At 45.8% G+C, this 17,235-nt stretch overlaps 1 protein-coding gene across 3 annotated transcripts in view; it reads left to right on the top strand.

The window, feature by feature from the left end:
* Nucleotides 1–17,235, top strand: part of LOC119161488 (serine/threonine-protein phosphatase 1 regulatory subunit 10) — an 89,571-nt gene that overhangs the window by 48,913 nt on the left and 23,423 nt on the right. For all 3 annotated transcript variants that reach the window (XM_075879188.1, XM_037413989.2, XM_037413988.2), the window contains 2 exons: nucleotides 3,280–3,377; nucleotides 16,263–16,452. In XM_075879188.1, coding sequence (XP_075735303.1) covers nucleotides 3,280–3,377; nucleotides 16,263–16,452 — 288 coding nt within the window. The remainder of the gene's footprint in view (nucleotides 1–3,279; nucleotides 3,378–16,262; nucleotides 16,453–17,235) is intronic.

The following is a 17,235-nucleotide window of genomic DNA, read 5'->3' as shown; positions in this document are numbered from 1 at the left end:
TATGTAGCGCTTCTTTCAAATGATGGAGGCGGCAATGCTGTAGGCCCATTCACTCAAATTTGGGTGCACGTTAAAGAACCCCAGGTGGTCAAAATTTCCGGAGCCATCCACTATGGCGTCTCTCATAATCATATGGTGGTTTTGGGATGTTAAACCCCACATATCAATCAATCAATCCGAGTTTTTTTTTTTAATGCGTAAGCATCTCTACGGCTTTTCCTGTAGGGTCTGTATAATAAATAAACAATTAACTCTATGAAACCACGTGCTCTAACCGGCCGGCTGCAGATTCAACATGGTGGCGAAAGCGTCGGCGGTGGCTTGCATCGTCTCAAATCGCAAACTACCGTGCAGCACGACGAAGCTTGACGGCCTCAACAAAGGTGCGTTCATCGAGAGCCTGGTTTGTATTATGATCGCCGAGAATTCTGGAATTGGACGGTGCAGCAGCAGCGAGTCGGCATACCCCAAAGTGTCTCGCGTTTGTGTACAGACAGCTAAATCTTCCGCCGATGCGTTCGCGCATGTCGTTTCTGCTGGCTTATCTCCCGAAGCAACGTTTGAAAAGGTGCGAGCTGTTTCTTTTCAGTGCTTTGCGTGAATAACTAGAATTGGGTACAAAATTTAGGGCTGAGAAAGCCGGCAAAATCGTATTAATTTTCAAGTTAACATCGGTGTTGCGGGCAGAACGAATGTGAAAATTCTTGACGTGCGGTCGTGGTTTTCCGGCTGCTCAGGTTTCATTTCTCAAGCATGAATGCACCCTTTAAAGGTGTGGGTTGGGTATGTGGCAGGATGGACCGACAAATACAGCTGGAACTGCACCGATAGTGGCAGGCAGCTCTAACTCATTGAGCGTAGAAACTTCAATAGAGAGTTCTCGTGCCCCCTCTTCTCTCGCTCACTGTAGAGTTAGTGTATATGCCCCCTATGGGAGCAGAGTTGTGCATAGGTCTGCCATTATGTTCAACGGCTGTGCAGTGAAGCCACTCGTTGCGCGTGCAGGAGACTAATACAGTTTGATGTTATGGCGCGGCCGCGACGTGCTGCAGACTTATCCGCACGGGATGACCAAAATTGCACTTTTGAGTGAAGCTGTATATTGCTATAGCTTTCTTACGAATGGCGTCCACGAACAATACGAGGTGGTGAACAACAGTTTTGCAGCGGTTGGCAGATACAACCATCACAGCTTTTAGATGCATGCTATGATCTGACAGCTCAAAAGTTCACTTTCCTGTGCAATAACTTGCGACAACAAGCGGTGCTATTTTTGTGGATAGGTAAAGGTAGCATATACAGTAACTCTAGCTTAGTGGCAAGTGCAGCACCACCCGTGGCAGAACTAAGTGACCGCTAGCTCTGAAGCTTGCATCCATGGCTCATGGTTGCCGCACCGTTATTATAGTAAGATGCAGCCCTACATTGTGGAAAGGGTGAGGCAAACAATGATAAAACGTTCATCATTTGAACACCACTCATGACTATACAGGCACATACAGTGCTTGATGGTCTAAATGCACTACTCGGGAGCTTGCGGCTGCTGGCTACAGTACCGAATGCAGGCACCATACGGCACGAACGCTCTCGTCTTTAAATAGCTGTTCAGTCTGTGGTTCACGGTGGTGCCTACCATGCTTCGCAAGCCTTCGTAAGGTGCAATCGTCAGTACCAGCTGATACGGCTGGCTACCGCATGCAGTCACCATGCTCTCACCCTCACCGCCAGCAGCTACGAGCTCTGAGTATTGACTTGAATTGAAATTTATTTGTCGTGAAATAACTTGCAGGAGCAGAGACTAAAGGCTATACAGCCTGACAACGGGCCTCTGCTCGTACATGTACGTGGTTCAATTGTCGTGCACTGTATGCTGCTGAGCTGCTTAGAGATATTTGAGCGTTTTATTAAAGGGGCTCGTAAAACTCGCAGCATCATCAAATCATTCGCACCACAAATTTAGTGATCTGCCGTGTACCAAAGCTGCTACAGGCAATTATCATACCCTCCCTCTCACCTCTGCCAGCCTCCTCAAATCATGAGGCAGCTGGCATTGCTGGCAATCGCCGAGCTCACATGGGCGCGCTAGACGATTTGAGCTTCTACCTGGCTGGACCTCGGAGATAGCACGCCGACAGGTTGGGCGCAGTCTTGGAGGCCATCACACAGTGTGCCCAGCAGCACGCACGCAGTCTGGCGACAGAGATGACTGCAGAGTGGTTCATATCTGCTCTGACAGGTGCCGCTACGCTGCCAGGCGATCTTCCGCAAAATCTACAGCACGTGACGGCCAATCGATCAGCAGCCACGGTGACATCGAATGGCCAGAGCTTGTCGCTCTTGGAATAGGCGGTCGAAAAGGTGTTTGGTTTAGTCGCAACGATTTGCACCTTCAAAGCCTTGTGATAAATTACACGGTTTACACAGAACTCAAATCTTTCTAAATTACCCTTAGGACTTGGTCCACGGGCCCAGTGTGTTTGTACAATATCGCCGAAACTGCTTCAGGGTCCTTTCAAGCTGCTTACAAGTGTATACAAATGCTTACGCATCACGTACGTTTTTCGTGCTCTGTAGCCAAGGGCATGGAAGGCCCCTGCCATGTTTTGTGTACTGGTTCTAACGAAAAACAAACCACAGCTTTGTTCTTAAATTAGGAACAAGCAGCACTAGGTGACATTGCCTTCGTGAGAAATGCTTCCAAAGAGTGCCACTGCGTGTGCTGATGTTGTCGCTTGCGATGTCGCGATCCCTTTGAACGAATAAAAAACATAATATGCTAAATATTTATGGATCTATGTTGAGACCTCTGCTGAAGACATTGTTAATGTCAGTATGCATAATATGCAAATGAAAACAGAACAAAACGGTGGCTTGAACCTAGGTTTAGTCTCCACAATGTGTGCTGCTACCGGCGTACTACATTTGTACTACTTTCCATATATGTAGCCTCGTCGTGCCCTGATGTGTGCCCGTTTTTGTACTCAAGTGGATTTTTTGTTTACTTGCCTGCGATGTCGCGATCCCTTTGAACGAATAAAAAACATAATATACTAAATATTTATGGATCTATGTTGAGACCTCTGCTGAAGACATTGTTAATGTCAGTATGCATAATATGCAAATGAAAACAGAACAAAACGGTGGCTTGAATCTAGGTTTAGTCTCCACAATGTGTGCTGCTACCGGCGTACATTTGTACTACTTTCCATATATGTAGCCTCGTCGTGCCCTGATGTGTGCCCGTTTTTGTACTCAAGTGGATTTTTTGTTTACTTCCAGGCTCCTATTGATCCGCTGCAGCTGCTAAAGGCACTGTCTCCTCTGCTGTCGCCGCAAGGTGGCATCCGCAGTTCCGATGAAGTGTCCAGGTTGTCTAGGTGAGGACCTCAGCTTACAGTACTCGCTGGCTGCTACTTCTGTGTAATGACTGCACTACTGGCTGCTCTCTGGAACTTTTGGTTTGTGGGTGTTTCACCGTGGGTGCTGGGATTTTGTTGTCCTTGCATCTATGAAACGCGGGTCTTGTTTTTCCAGGACGGGGAGGGCCCAGCTCGCTCTCCGACCCTGGAGGAAATGGCGCCTGTCCTGCCGGACTGGCGCCTCTGTGTACTGGCGCCTCTGTGTGCGTTTGTCTTCGTTCCCTTCTTTCCTTCCCCCTTTTTCCATACCCTCAGTGTGAGCACTAGCGTTCTGTATCGACCTCCAAGGGGACCTATCAGCCGCAAGCAGCCAGTGGACAACAACATGTGCGTCGAGCAAGTCCAGAGTAAGGACACTGCGCACCCACGCCACTTGCTTGGGGCTGCGCAAGACTCTCGCCGTTCTGCTGCGTCGTCATTGTGGGGATGGCGCGCGTGGGTCTTAGGGACTGGACCTCTTAATCATAAGTGTTGGGTTGCGTGTGCGTGTGAGGGTTTCAGTGCGAAGCTGAGGGTGCCTTGATTTCGACCCAGTTTTGGCGCGATATAACAGGGCAGAAGACGAGATTCTGCCTTCGTCTTATCCGGCCTCCCTCCTCTCTTCGAAGCACGAAGACGTTGGGGGGTTTTCGTATGGAGCCCCCTTTCCCGTTGCATTGGCAGCTACTTCATTTTCATCATCTGAGAAGCTGAAGCATGTTTCTATGAAGCCTTTGCAGGTAAGTGGAAGCTGGAGTTTCTCGGGGATTCGACCGTAGCAATGCTGTATATGCATAAAATAACTCCAACTAAAGGAGAAAGCTACCCTGGGCAATTTGGCGTCACCGAAAGTCAGTTGGCAGGTCTCAGGAACAGAAAAAAAAAACAAAGCCAAGGAATTTCTGCTTTTTATGCTAAAATTTTGTTTAATGCACGGCTAGTAGCTCAGCCCTTTCAGTGGCAGATATTGATGTGTGTGGCGTGCTCGATTCCTCTAATGGAGAAAAGGAAAACTGTATTTCTGTGTGGCGCCCAATAAATGAACATTCATCGAATTTTGGGCTTTTTCTATGGAAGCAGTCTCCCATCTCAGCTACACTACTATCCCACATTCTCCGAGACCATCAAATTTGGTGGCATATATTAAGCAACGCCTTGGAGATAGACCTACATAGTGGGTCATTGACTTGTTCTTTATCCAATGCCCAGGAGTGCAGCACGTTTAACTGGGCTTCCAGGATAATAGCTGATGTTTCACCAAGCACTGCATGACTGCATTGCATATCCTGAGTGCCGCAGCACTGCTGCTGGCACCCTGGCGGCGACTGACACCGGCTGTCAGTTCAACAAGCCGCATGTAATGGCTGCTTCGACGGAAAATCACAGGCTTTCGAAAATGTGCCTGTAGCTAAAAAGAAATGACAAAACCAGCGCAGTCAGGCAGGTAACCAGAGATTTTTCGCTGGTACTTTTCGTTAACCTTTGTCTGACCGGGGCATTGTTTGATAGGCAGACTTTACTGGAGTCCTGGATACATGCCTCTGCGCTGCACTTCTTTCGGCTGACTTGTGGCCAGTCATAACAGTCTGATCCCATTTGCGCAAAACGGACTTGAATGTATCGCTGAGGCTGGAAGTCGTGAATTGCGGGTACAGCCAATAATTGCTACAGAAATCGCCTAATGCGCTGCCATGGCATCTGTGAGGAGCTGTTGTCTGTAGTTTCGACCAAGCTTGGTATAAAGATGTCAATCCACCCGAGCTTCAGGCGGAAAATATACTTTCTTAACACTGCAAGTTTGTGGTATATTGCAATGTGATCCGTCTACCATGAGGCTCTGTCGACCTCTATCGTTCAGCGGTACCTTAACTATTGGATTCCCTAGAAACCCGGAGTGACAAAGCCACTGCAGAGAGACGAACTGACCTTTTCTATACTCTGCTGCGACTACGCTCCGTTAACCCCTGCAGTTACTGGCACACGAATAGTACATGTACTTATGGAGTAAAGTGTCATTGAGTCTTGAGTTGCACCATCGGCTGCCACTCCTACAGCACTTATTCTAAACTCAGCGTGCACATCTGAGACCGCGCATATGCCAAAGTGAAGTCCGCAGTCGTCCGAGTGAACAGCAAATACATTTTGCGTGACACACTTATCTAGCATCCCAGATATGTTCGTTTAAGAGTACATGGGAGAGGGGCTTGATGGATGATTTGTTACACGAATGATTGGGGGACTTAACGAATACGGCTTTGAGCGGGGTTTCACATGGCAGCAAATCACTGACGTGTGTGTGTATAGTTGGGCCTCTTGGCTCAGTCGTCACACAAGGAAACTCTGCTAAGAGGTTACCATTATTCACGCCTTACCACCTAGCATGCTATCTAGACGCAAATTATACGTTGCAGAAACGGTCCTACGAAATTTTGACACGCATGACCACCAATCCTTACATAACAGTAAAATATGGGCCGATTAATTGAACCGGTGCTGCTGTAGCTCGATATCCTTGGTCAATTCACCTCTTAAGTAAATTTACTTGAGACACCTTCATATACGAAAGTGAGCTATTGCCCCAATGTAACCGCAATGCACAGAGTTACTTTTGATGACACCGAGCTTGTCTCTATGAAGGACACTGAACGAGTTTTCGGTCTAATTTTCAGAATGATTTGCAAGCGAGAGTGAAGAGTACTCATCAAAATTGTGAGCCAAGCACATAATTATACAAGTGTAATAAAGTTAGTTGGAAAATAGTGTAGTCGATTACTGTGCAGCAATTTTTTTTTGTGTAGCAGAGATTGCTAAGTAATTGTTAATTTCTGTCAATACGTTTTGTACACATGCCCTAAAAGCTTTTCATGCAGCTTCCAGGTTTGTATCCTGTGCTATGCATGCCAGGTTAATGCCTACGACCTTTGGGACAGTTGGTAGTGTAGCACATGTTATGTGGATGTGGTACGAAGTAAGCGACTGGCGTGTCATTCCTACTGCTTTCCAGCACTTTCATTGCTTTACGCCTCGGTGGAGCGTAACAGAACACATCATTTCATTGAATGCTTTCTGAATAAAATGGCGCTTCTTCACATAGCACTGTTGAAGAAATTGTTGACACTTTGTGCATGCACTCTTCCCACTTCAGTTGTTGCACTAGACCCATGCAAACTGGTTGAGGTGGGCGGTACGTCTAGTGAGGCAATGTCCGGCAAATTCATCTTGACCCTGGGCGTAAAATATGGTTAGCTGCCCGCGTCAGTGGTCGGGCGGCTATCGGCCATTCGCTCCGCAATCTATGTCGTTAAGGCATGCTCGGAGAGAAGCCGTGGTCGTGGATTGCAACTGCATTGCTGAACACAATAGACTGCGTGATAAATGCTAATTTAGTCTGTTTTTCGAACACGAAAAGCTGGGCACACAGACGGTTCGATATCCCAGCGTAATTTGAATACGGCCATAGTAGAGGAAACGTGCAACGTCGTGCTTGGTTGGAGAATGCTTTGCATTAAGACCTATTCCGCCGTCTGGGTGATCTAGACTTGCCCTTAAAGTAGCGGGTGAAGGGGCACTGTTTTCGGCACACTTCATGATGCAGACCCACTACTGTGTCACTGGTTTACTTGTGGAAACTTGAACTCGTCTCGGTAAATTTCGCTCAGTACTTTGACATTGGCAGCTCAAGCAAACATGATAATGCTAACATGAACGGCGAACCTTTAATGAATGATAAGCATAGTGCTTATACTCGCCGGCAAACAGTACTTGTGGTTTGAACGGAAACCAGCTATCGCGACTTTTTCACAGGAGCAGGGCAGGTGCGCCCGCAAGTGGTTTGGAGAAGCGCCCCAAGAATGGATTCCCTTGATACGGAACTATATATATGCTTACACACAAAAAAGGCGGTCATTCGAATGGCGACAGGCTTTTGCCGAGAGAAACAACTTTACTGATGGCATAGCAAGGTCGGTAAACTTAATTTGCCGGTGATTCGAAGGGTGGTGGCCAAAAGCTTGCCACGACCGTTTCGGCCCAGTTAACCACTTCTGCCTGAAGACGGTAGTCAGCTGACAACAGGAGCGACTCCCACGCCTCGAGGGAGGAAGCTGGCAGTGTTGTCCTTGGTGGGGGGTTACCCTCGCATTCCCAAAGAATGTGATTTTGGGTAGCTTTCACGCAGCTGCAATGTCGGCAGTTTGGTGTAATCTGTTCTGGATAAATTTTAGACAGCCGATGAGGGCTGGGCAAAGAATCTGTTTGGGTTTGCCTCCAGATCGTGGTCTGTTCCCTTGACATATCTGTCTGCGGGGCCGCGTATGTCTTGCGGTTCTCTCGGTAATACGCTGTAATTTCGTTATACGTGGTGATCCCTTCCTGCGAGAAGTCCAGGGTGGAAGGGTCCACGTCCCGGTTGATTAAACCTCGGGCTACGTGATGGGCCGCCTCATTCCCTGGATTCCCCGCGTGAGCGGGCACCCATATAAGTTGTATTTTATTGTCCCGTTTCTTATTTTTTATAATGTTGGCCGCTTTCAGCCCAACACAGCCCATCGTAAAATTCATGAGCGCTCTTTTCGAATCACTCGGGATGGAATTAGCAGCCGGAATTGAGGTGGCCAGCGCGATGGCGGCTTCTGCTTCTAATGCCGAGTCCGTTTTTACGGTGGCTGCAGTAATAACTTCCCCACTGCCGGTCACCGCGCATACGGTGTAACGGTCTTTCGCTTATCGAGCGGCGTCAACATACAGAACGTTTGGGCGATCCTGAAATTGTCGAATTTACGGTGTCCTTCAAATTGTCTCAGTCCAGCAGAATAATTCTCATCTGGAAGCCTCCAAACCTTAAGCCGCCTGCTAAGTTGAAGTATTAGACGGGCATTGAATATTATCAGCAAAGAATAACTCTTCATTCGACGCCCAATTGGTGACTCGGGTAGTGACGTCTCGCAGTATCTTTGACATTGTACGCAACAAGTAAGAGTTGAAGCACTTCATGCCTGTGTGCGAAGTCACGATTTTTTAATTTGTTTAGGCCGCGCAGTAGTTGAGTCAAGCAGGTCGGGATTATTTTCACTGCTTCTAAAGGAGCGTCTCTAGTGCCTTAAGACGACCTTATGGGTTATTAAGCAATCAATCGTGAAGTAAAAGCTCTCAATTGTGGCGCTGGGACCTTGTACAGGCTTCGTATCTAGGCGCAGCGGTAACGCTACAGCGCTGAAATTTTTCAAGCGACAGTGCCGCCCGTGCCTACGCCTGGATGCGTGAGCACATTCGTTTCAGGATGTATTAGTACCAGACTTCAAGCAACGTCCTCGACGTCTAGTTCCCCATGGTTCCGCCACGAAAAGGCAGAACTTCCCTGTTCGGCTCGCATAGCCTAGCGCTCACGGGACAAAGAAATGTCTCGACGCCGACCAGCTGCAGTACTACCGGTTTACGAGTCTGTGGGATACTTATGCAGGCAACCTAGAAACTGCGTTGTATGTACTCTCTGCGAGGTCCTTCGTTATGATTGCGGGTAAAAGCCGGCGTTATACACGCGGCCCCAGGAATTTGCATGACTGCATCAAACGCATAGTGAGAGAAGTTTCCCCAGTTCTGGTCGAATGCGGTAGCGCGTCAAGGACTACCTAGTCTTTTGGGTAGAGTACGTGGGATGGTAAAACGCGACAATTTAAAATCGCCTACCGTTTAGGCGCCTTCGATAGTAACGAGGCGCACAGTCCATGACGAGACGTCCTAGACTGCGAGATAACCTCCGGCGTCCACGTACCATGAGCGGCGTAGTTCTTGGGTAGCCATCTCAAAGAGGTATAGCATAATTCACCTGTCTAATTCATCGCTAGCGAACGTCGTGGTATCGGAAGTACAATGTTGTTTTAACTCTCAAAACCTTGGTAGAGATGCGGTAGTGGACCTAGGTCGCCGGCAATTTAGTCCAGCTGGTGTGTTCACGTGCACCTAACCTCTTTGAAGCGCATAAGGGCCTCCAGCTTTACGCCTACATTGAAATGCGGCCGCCGTGGCTGGGATTCTATCCCGCGACCTTCTGGTCAGCAGTCTAGCATCATAACCACTAGACCTCTGTGTCGCGTATTCATCATCGTAGTAGACGTGCTTGCCGTTTATTTTAGGGAGAACTCCGATGCCACCCGTTCATACGCGGGACACTTTCGCATACGTGCGAGCAGGGGCTACGGAAAGTACGTTTGTGGGCACGGATATCCGTTTTTGCTAGGACAAGACATGGAGGGGTGGTCGAAGCAGCTTTTAGTGAAAGGCATGACCCCCCCCCCCCCCCAAGGGGGTTCCGGAACCGGGGGGAGGGTGGGGCAGTGGAAGCCGTCGCCCCACAGGTTAGAAACCGGGGAGGGGCAAGCCCCCCCCCCCCACTCCATTGAAAGCTGCTACGACCCCTCTCCCATCCTTTTCTCGCATTAACAAACACAGTTATGATTATATATATATATATATATATATATATATATATATATATATATATATATATATATATATATATATATATATATATATATACACACACGCCTGCTCACGAACGTCGATCGCGCATTCAGATATACTTCCAAAGCCCCTGGACTTCCCCCCCCCCCCCCCTGATTTCTAACCTGTAGGAGCGACGGCCCCCACTGTCCCGACGATATTTATAGCGCGACACTTTCGTGTTCTTCTTGTCTCTGTGACGTCGTCTCGTTCTCGAGCTATAAATATCGTCATGCCATACCAACTAGCCCAAGCTGCCCCACTGTCCCACCGGTTCAGGAGCCCCTGCGTGTGAGATCCACTGAGCAGATAATTTCAGATATCTAGTTACTAGCGAGCATAATCGAATGAAAACATGCAAGGTCTTACAGAAAGAAAAAAAAAATCGGGTAACATGTTTGATATCGGTGCAAACAACATTCGTTGGAGCTTCTGAAAGCATGCGTTGGAACGTAAGTGGGAGCACGAGGGGGGCAGAGGGGGTGGTCGCCCCCTCCCCCTAGTCACCTATGAGAGGGGCGCAAAATCCGCTTTATACATGACTACGGGTTGGGGCGCCCTCCTAGTCACCTCTGAGGGGGGGGGGCGCTGTGGTGAATTCCCCCCCCCCCCCCGAACGAGAACCGTGCACACGCCTATGAGGGGGAGCTTTTGGAAAACGAACTATCAATTACTACAAAATAAAAAAATGCGTTAAAAATGGCACAAGCAAGCAATCTGCCTCCTACAGTCGCCTCATCAAATTCAGTGCCGTGGTTGTCGAGATTTTTTTTCTCTCATGTGAAAAATTGGGGCCCCCGAGCTAAATTGGGTCATTGCGCAGGTGAGCGTAACTTAGCGGTGTTGCATGCATCGCGCTGCTAGCGTTTGGGCGTCATAAAGGCACGTCGTGCTCGTCGTCGTTGTTGCCGGCGCATACGCTCTTTGAAGTTTAGACCGACATGTTAACGAAGCGTAAAAAAAAAAAAATGGAGGGCTCTGTACCGCTTCGTGACCTGCTCAAGCTGCTAAAAATGAACTGCGGGATAATCGGCGAGAGGATAGTACCGGTTGTCATAGCAACACTTTCCTCTTCAGCTGCAGTGAGCGAGGGGAAGCAGCGCCTGCGGGGCTGATAAGGGGATGTTGATGGCTCGCTTCGCTTTCATGGGTTATGGGCATACGAGGCGGAGGAGGTGTGTTGACGTAGTCGGGAAGTTTGTGGGAAGGAGGAACAGTAGCAATGAGTCATACGCTGCGAGGCCAGCCGGCGAGCTCCCGCACGGGAGGCCTTCCGCGCTTGCCGGAGCGGTTTCTCTCTCTACATTGCGGTGTGCGTTTAGATGTTTCTGCGCGTGCCGCCAGATAGCGCAGTTCGGTCGCGGCTAGAAGCTGGGTTGATGTACCGGGAAGAGAGGTGGCTTGCCTGCGAGGAGAGATTTGCTATTGGGAAAGGGAAGGTCGGCGCTGAGCCGTGCAGCCATCCGCCACGTGCCACTCTTTCCATCTTTATTTGCCTTTGCCCTACAGACGCCGAGACGTGCTCTCATCTAAGGTAGCATAAATGGTGTCTTCTTTTCCTCAACCTCTCCTCCTCCTCGCAAGGGTTTCTTAGGACGGCGCCTATTTTCTTCTTCGCGATCCACAATAAAAGAAAGGTGGCCCCATGCTCTGCAGCTCTTTAGGGTGTACGGCGCAGAGCTACGCGGAACGGGTCAGGGTATGAAAGAGGAGGAAGCAAGTTTGAACCATTGTTTAGAACAGGCATCCTGGTCGCATGGCTGCATCCGCTAGCGACTGCCTTCAACTCATGGGGGGTGGGGGGGGGGTGATTTTGCGAGCATTGTGTGTGTGCACTTTCACGTGCATGGAAAACTTGGACGTACCGCAGCTGTGTTTTATTGGTTAGGTCATCTGCCTCTGGTCATCTGCCTCTTAGGTCATCTTCCACTGTGCAGAGATTGGGCATTTCTTTTAGTTCTGTGCAGGAAATTTAAACTTTTGCTGTTCGAAATTATGCGATTCTATTTAATGGAGTTAATTGAGAGTACCTTAGTAACCTGCGCTTTGCCGATGACATTGCATTGCTAAGCAACTCGGGGGACGAATTGCAACTCATGATTACGGAGTTAGACAAGGAGAGCAGAAAGGTGGGTCTTAAAATTAATCTGCAGAGAACGAAAGTAATGTACAAAAACCTCGGAAGGAGAGCAGCGCTTCGAGATAGGTAATAGTGCACTTCAAGTTGTGAAAGACTGTTTACTTAGAGCATGCAATAACCTCTGAGCCAAACCATGAGATTGAAGTAACTAGAAGAACAAGACACTACTTCACTTCATACACAACAATAACCTAACAGCACACATTTAACACAAAAATATTATGCCTTAAAGGCAAGTCTTTGTCGCTCTAAAAAAAAAAAGAATAAGAATGAGGTGGAGCACATTTGGCAAGCACTCTCATATCATGACAGGTAGATTGCCACTATCCCTCAAGAGGAAGGTATATAACAGCTGCATCTTGCCGGTACTTAGCTATGGAGCAGAAATCTGGAGACTTACAAAGAGGGTTCAGCCTAAATTGTGGACAACCCAGCGTGCAATGGAAAGAGAAATGGTAGGTGTAACCTTAAGAGACAAGAGAGCAGAGTGGATTAGGGAACAAACAGGGGTTAAGGATATCATAGTTGAAATCAAAAAGAGGAAATGGACATGGGCCGGGCATGTAGCGTGTAGACAGGGTAGCCGCTGATTATCAAGGGTAACTAACTGGATTCCCAGAGAAGGCAAGCGGGTTAGGGAGAGGCAGAAGGTTAGGTGGGCAGATGAGATTAAGAAGTTTGCGGGTATAAATTGGCAGCAGCAAGCACAGGACCAAGTTGATTAGTGGAACATGGGAGAGGCCTTTGTCCTGCAGTGGACGTACTCGGGCTGATGATGATGGTCTAAGTAACGCAATTAAACAATAAAGTAGGAATTATGATACTAAATATTAGTTATTTAATAAATTACATTTCACATTGATTACTCTTCACTGAAAAGTATGAGCAAAGGTTTTTTCAGTTGTTTTCGAGTACCACGATCATGCGCATCACAAAATGTAGAACTAGTTGCTTACATTGAAAATAGGTTATTCGGGGCTGAAAGTGTTAATCGGGTTTTACAGTCCATTGTGTAATTTGCTGTTTCTACTTCAGATATTTTATAAACCTGTTGCCTGAAGTGCATTATACAAGTCGCATAGACTTGATAATAGCAGTGATGCAAGTGGGACTACTGCATGTCCTCTGGCTTTTGCTTCACTAGGTGCCTATTGGTTGCGTTTGTGCATTTTTCTTTTTTTCCCTCTTGCTGCCAGTGGAGGCCAGTGCAAACATCATTTGGTTCTATGCTTTTGGAGTAAAAAAAAAACAAGCATTGCATTGGCAGTGCCATGTTAACTTTGTGGAGGTTGCCTTGTTTATGTCGCCAAGTAAATAACTATAAGGTGGATTAAAAAAGAAACCAAAGGTCATGCCAACGGCATGCAAGGGATTTATTAGATGCTGTAGAGCATTTTACATATGTTAATTCTACATCATACAAACAAAAGATATAATATGTATAACGTTAGTAATACTGTGTAATTATAGTGGATTCCAGTCATTTCTGGAATGATAATTGATCAGAGCATGTTATTTCGGCTCATTTGTCTTGTGTACACAGTTGGCACCTGTAGCCTAAACAAATGACAAAGTTTTTAAATGTAAGAAATGCTGACACAAATACATTTGACTATAATTGTTTTAACAAAGAAGGATGCTTTCTCAGATATTTGCTGTATTTTTTATTTGACGAGGAAAGAAAGGTTGTCGTACTGTGAACATTAAAAAAAAAGTTGTTATACAATCTAAATGTCCACTGTTCTTGAATGAGTGATGGCTTGTAAACATTGCATGGAGCTTAGCCACTGGATTTCTGAGACCTCCAGGGCATTTGCATTTAATTTCACGCTGACAATTTCCAATACATTTATACACAGAAAATTGGTTGTATATGTAGCTGTGCAGAAACCAAACATGTTTGCTGTTGATACCTGATGAGTATTCAAACCCGTAATGCTTAATAACACTACTAGGCATGATGTGCGACAAGGTGTAGCTTTTATTAGATGTCGATCTCTTCTTTGAAAAAAATAAGCAAATTCACTCTTGGAATGTTGTCATTGGTGTTGCGAGATATGTATTCAGTTGATTGGAGTTTTTATTTCAACAAAGGCTTTGTTAATGTTTGTTTTCAAGACTTAGATGAGTTGATAGGTATAAAAACAAAATCAAATTTTCGTGTTATAATGTAATTTATATAATAGTAAATTATGTTACCATTCAGAGTGCGAGTATTCGGTTGTCAATCATGTACGTTTTACTGTGACATGTATCAGTGAGTTTCCTCACAACTACAAACATGAAAATAAAGGTTTGTGAACGAGAAAGTTTGTGTTCTGTTTTCTTTTTAATGTGCATAAAGAAGGCATGCTATTATCATTTCACAAGTGTTAATTAAAAAAATAAATGAGAAGCAGCCAGAGTGTAGAATACACACGAGCAGCAACAAGAGTTGTATCAAAGTTAAAGAGGTCTAATAAGCCTCGTGTTTTGCGGCTAATGTACTTTTAAAAAAAATATTCATTGTGACTAACAGACTACTATATTCACCTGGTAAATAAAAATTGTCAGCTTTTCTATTCATATAAACTGCTTGGCACAAATGGAGAGCTTCTTAGACCTCAGCATATGATCTTGAATGTTAATGTAATTGCACATGGTAATATTGGGCATGCCTGGAATGCCTTTTTTCCTCGTGCAAAGGCATTGCAGGACAAGCTTTGTAGATAGTTTGCATGACGCCACATCGAAGTGCAATAACGCTGGGGAATCTATTATGATACACAGCTTATTCAAAAATGTGATAGCCGTTTTCTGTCATGTGCAAAGGAGTTTGAAAGCGTTTTTCAAACCCTTCGTAACTTTTTCCACCTTTCGCTTCAGAGTAAGGATAATCATGTAATACATTAGTAAGGCCACCTAAGGCAGTTGCTTTTATTGATGGTTCATGGCTGCAGAATTATTGGCCATTTGTTTCAAAAGATAGAAAATGTCCAATTGGGTTGTACTCGGCGACAACTTATCCTGACATTGTCTACGGAGGCAGGGCTTTCGCATATTCGTGTTGATCCGCAAGTAGTATGGTAGCTTGCGGTTGCTTTCGATTTTGCTTGCTCACATCTTTAATGCTTTTAGAAAACTATATACACAAAAATTATGAATGACAGAAACATTTTGATCAGTGTATATTTTAGTGTTCTATTAAAAGTATATTCTTGGAAAACTGAAAAGCACACTCGCGGCTGCGCACAGTTGCCATGTTTTCATGTAAAACGCTGGACAGAAAAAGTGGCAGGTCAATAATAACTGTTTTTTACCTACAACTTCCTGCAACTATTTCTTTCTAATAATAAATAAAGCAGCATTCATTGCAACAAAAAAAAGAAAAATTATCTGTAAGCTTTGGTACTATTTTATGCTGCGACAGCAGGCATACACGCCCCGCCATGGTGGTCTAGTGGCTAAGGTACTCTTCTGCTGACCCGCAGGTCATAGGATCGAATCCCGGCTGCGGGGGCTGCATTTGATGGAGAAAATACTGTAGGCCCGTGTGTTCAGATTTGGGTGCACGTTATAGAATCCCAGGTGGTTAAAATTTCTGAAGCCCTCCTCTACGGTGTCTCTCATAATCGTATGGTGGTTTTCGGACATTAACCCATACATATCTATCAATCAGCAGGCGTGCACTTTGGTTCTGTAGCACAGTGCTGCCAAGAAAAGTTGTCGCTGAGTATAGTTTCAGCGGATAGACATTGTCATGTAAAAACTAATGCATAGAGAGTGCTCTTTAACTTAATTATAAAATTGGGTGCTTGTGTTTCTTGCAAGCAAGACCTTGCTAGAGGGGTTTTCTTTATTAGCCGTTCCATCCTGTACTCGTGCAGTTGCCCATGGGAGCTCTTGGGGCATGGAAAATACAAAAAAAGCTGTAATTTAACTGCAGCATAGACACAATTGAAGTGTGCACTTTTCTGTGGCTGGCTGCATGCATATGGAAAACAAATAGTGTTCTGTGGTCTTCATGCTCCAAAATGAGGGTGCTTGTATATATTTTGCAAGTTTTAAAAAAAACTTGCACCATGCTCCCCTACTAAAAGCCTCCACTGCCATGCATATTGTAGACCATAGTTAAGCTGAGGGCTATGCATTATTGCTCAAATAAGTGCACCAGGAGAGTAAAGCAGATTGTCATGATATGTCAAGATTATGTCCTAGACTAACTTTTCTCTTTTGTGTGTCTGCAGCCTTATGAAAAAATTCTCACGTAAGCTGGTGAGCCGATGCATCTACTGCAATGTGCTATGTGCGACTTCGCCAGACATCTTAGAGGTGTTTCTTGAGCTGGATGGTTGGTCTACAATCAACATGTGGCTGCAGGAAGCTAAGACGGCTGAGAACATGCCATTTCTGTGTGAGCTGCTGAAGCTGTGCGAGGTATGAAACTGCTACTATTATATACAGGTTATCAAAGAAGTCTATTTGAATAGTGCACATAAGTGTCCCTAAAAACTATTCAAAATTTTGCAAAATAGTTACAGTAGATGCACTAGCAAGATTATTTTCATCTAGATAGCCTGGTCTACAGACTATTTGGGGAACTATTCAATTAACCATTAACTCTGACCTCTTCATTTCGTTTTTTATCATGATTTTATAATCCTTTGTGGTTCTTCGACACCTTCACTGGAATGTGGAGGGGTGAACATCCTCATAGGTAAAAAAGTAGTCTGGGAGCAAGGCTTCTGGTTGGAAAACATTGCTGCGTAAGCATACACAAAGGAGCGCTCACTATATTGCAATGTGTCTATTGAGAATTTGTGGGGTTTTTTTTGTTGTTGTTAGACTGCAGGCTTTTCAGCTGGCACTTGCACAAGATCAGAGTGCAGGTTCTACTCTTAGTGTCTAGAGTGGCATTGTTTATGGAATGTACCTTTTTGATGCAAATTCATAGCTAAGTACATAGCAGCTGATAGCATTGAGCCAGTCAAATAGAAGAAGAACGGCTATTTGGGCTAGTTGGTTGGGATTCATGATAATAAGGGCTGTAGCGCGAGCACGAAGGTGCTAGAAGAAAAGTGAAACGAAAGGCAAGGCAAGGAAAGCAAAGAGGACAACACGAGCGCTGACTACCAACTGAATTTTATTATTCGCAGCACACATGATTATATATATTCAGCGCTCGTGTTGTCCTCTTTGCTTTCCTTGCCTCGCCTTTCG

This window comes from Rhipicephalus microplus, chromosome X (assembly GCF_043290135.1).
Source record: "Rhipicephalus microplus isolate Deutch F79 chromosome X, USDA_Rmic, whole genome shotgun sequence".
In the NCBI taxonomy this organism is placed as follows: domain Eukaryota; kingdom Metazoa; phylum Arthropoda; class Arachnida; order Ixodida; family Ixodidae; genus Rhipicephalus; species Rhipicephalus microplus.
Note: the sequence above shows the minus strand (reverse complement) of the source record. Positions and strands in the feature narration are given on the sequence as shown.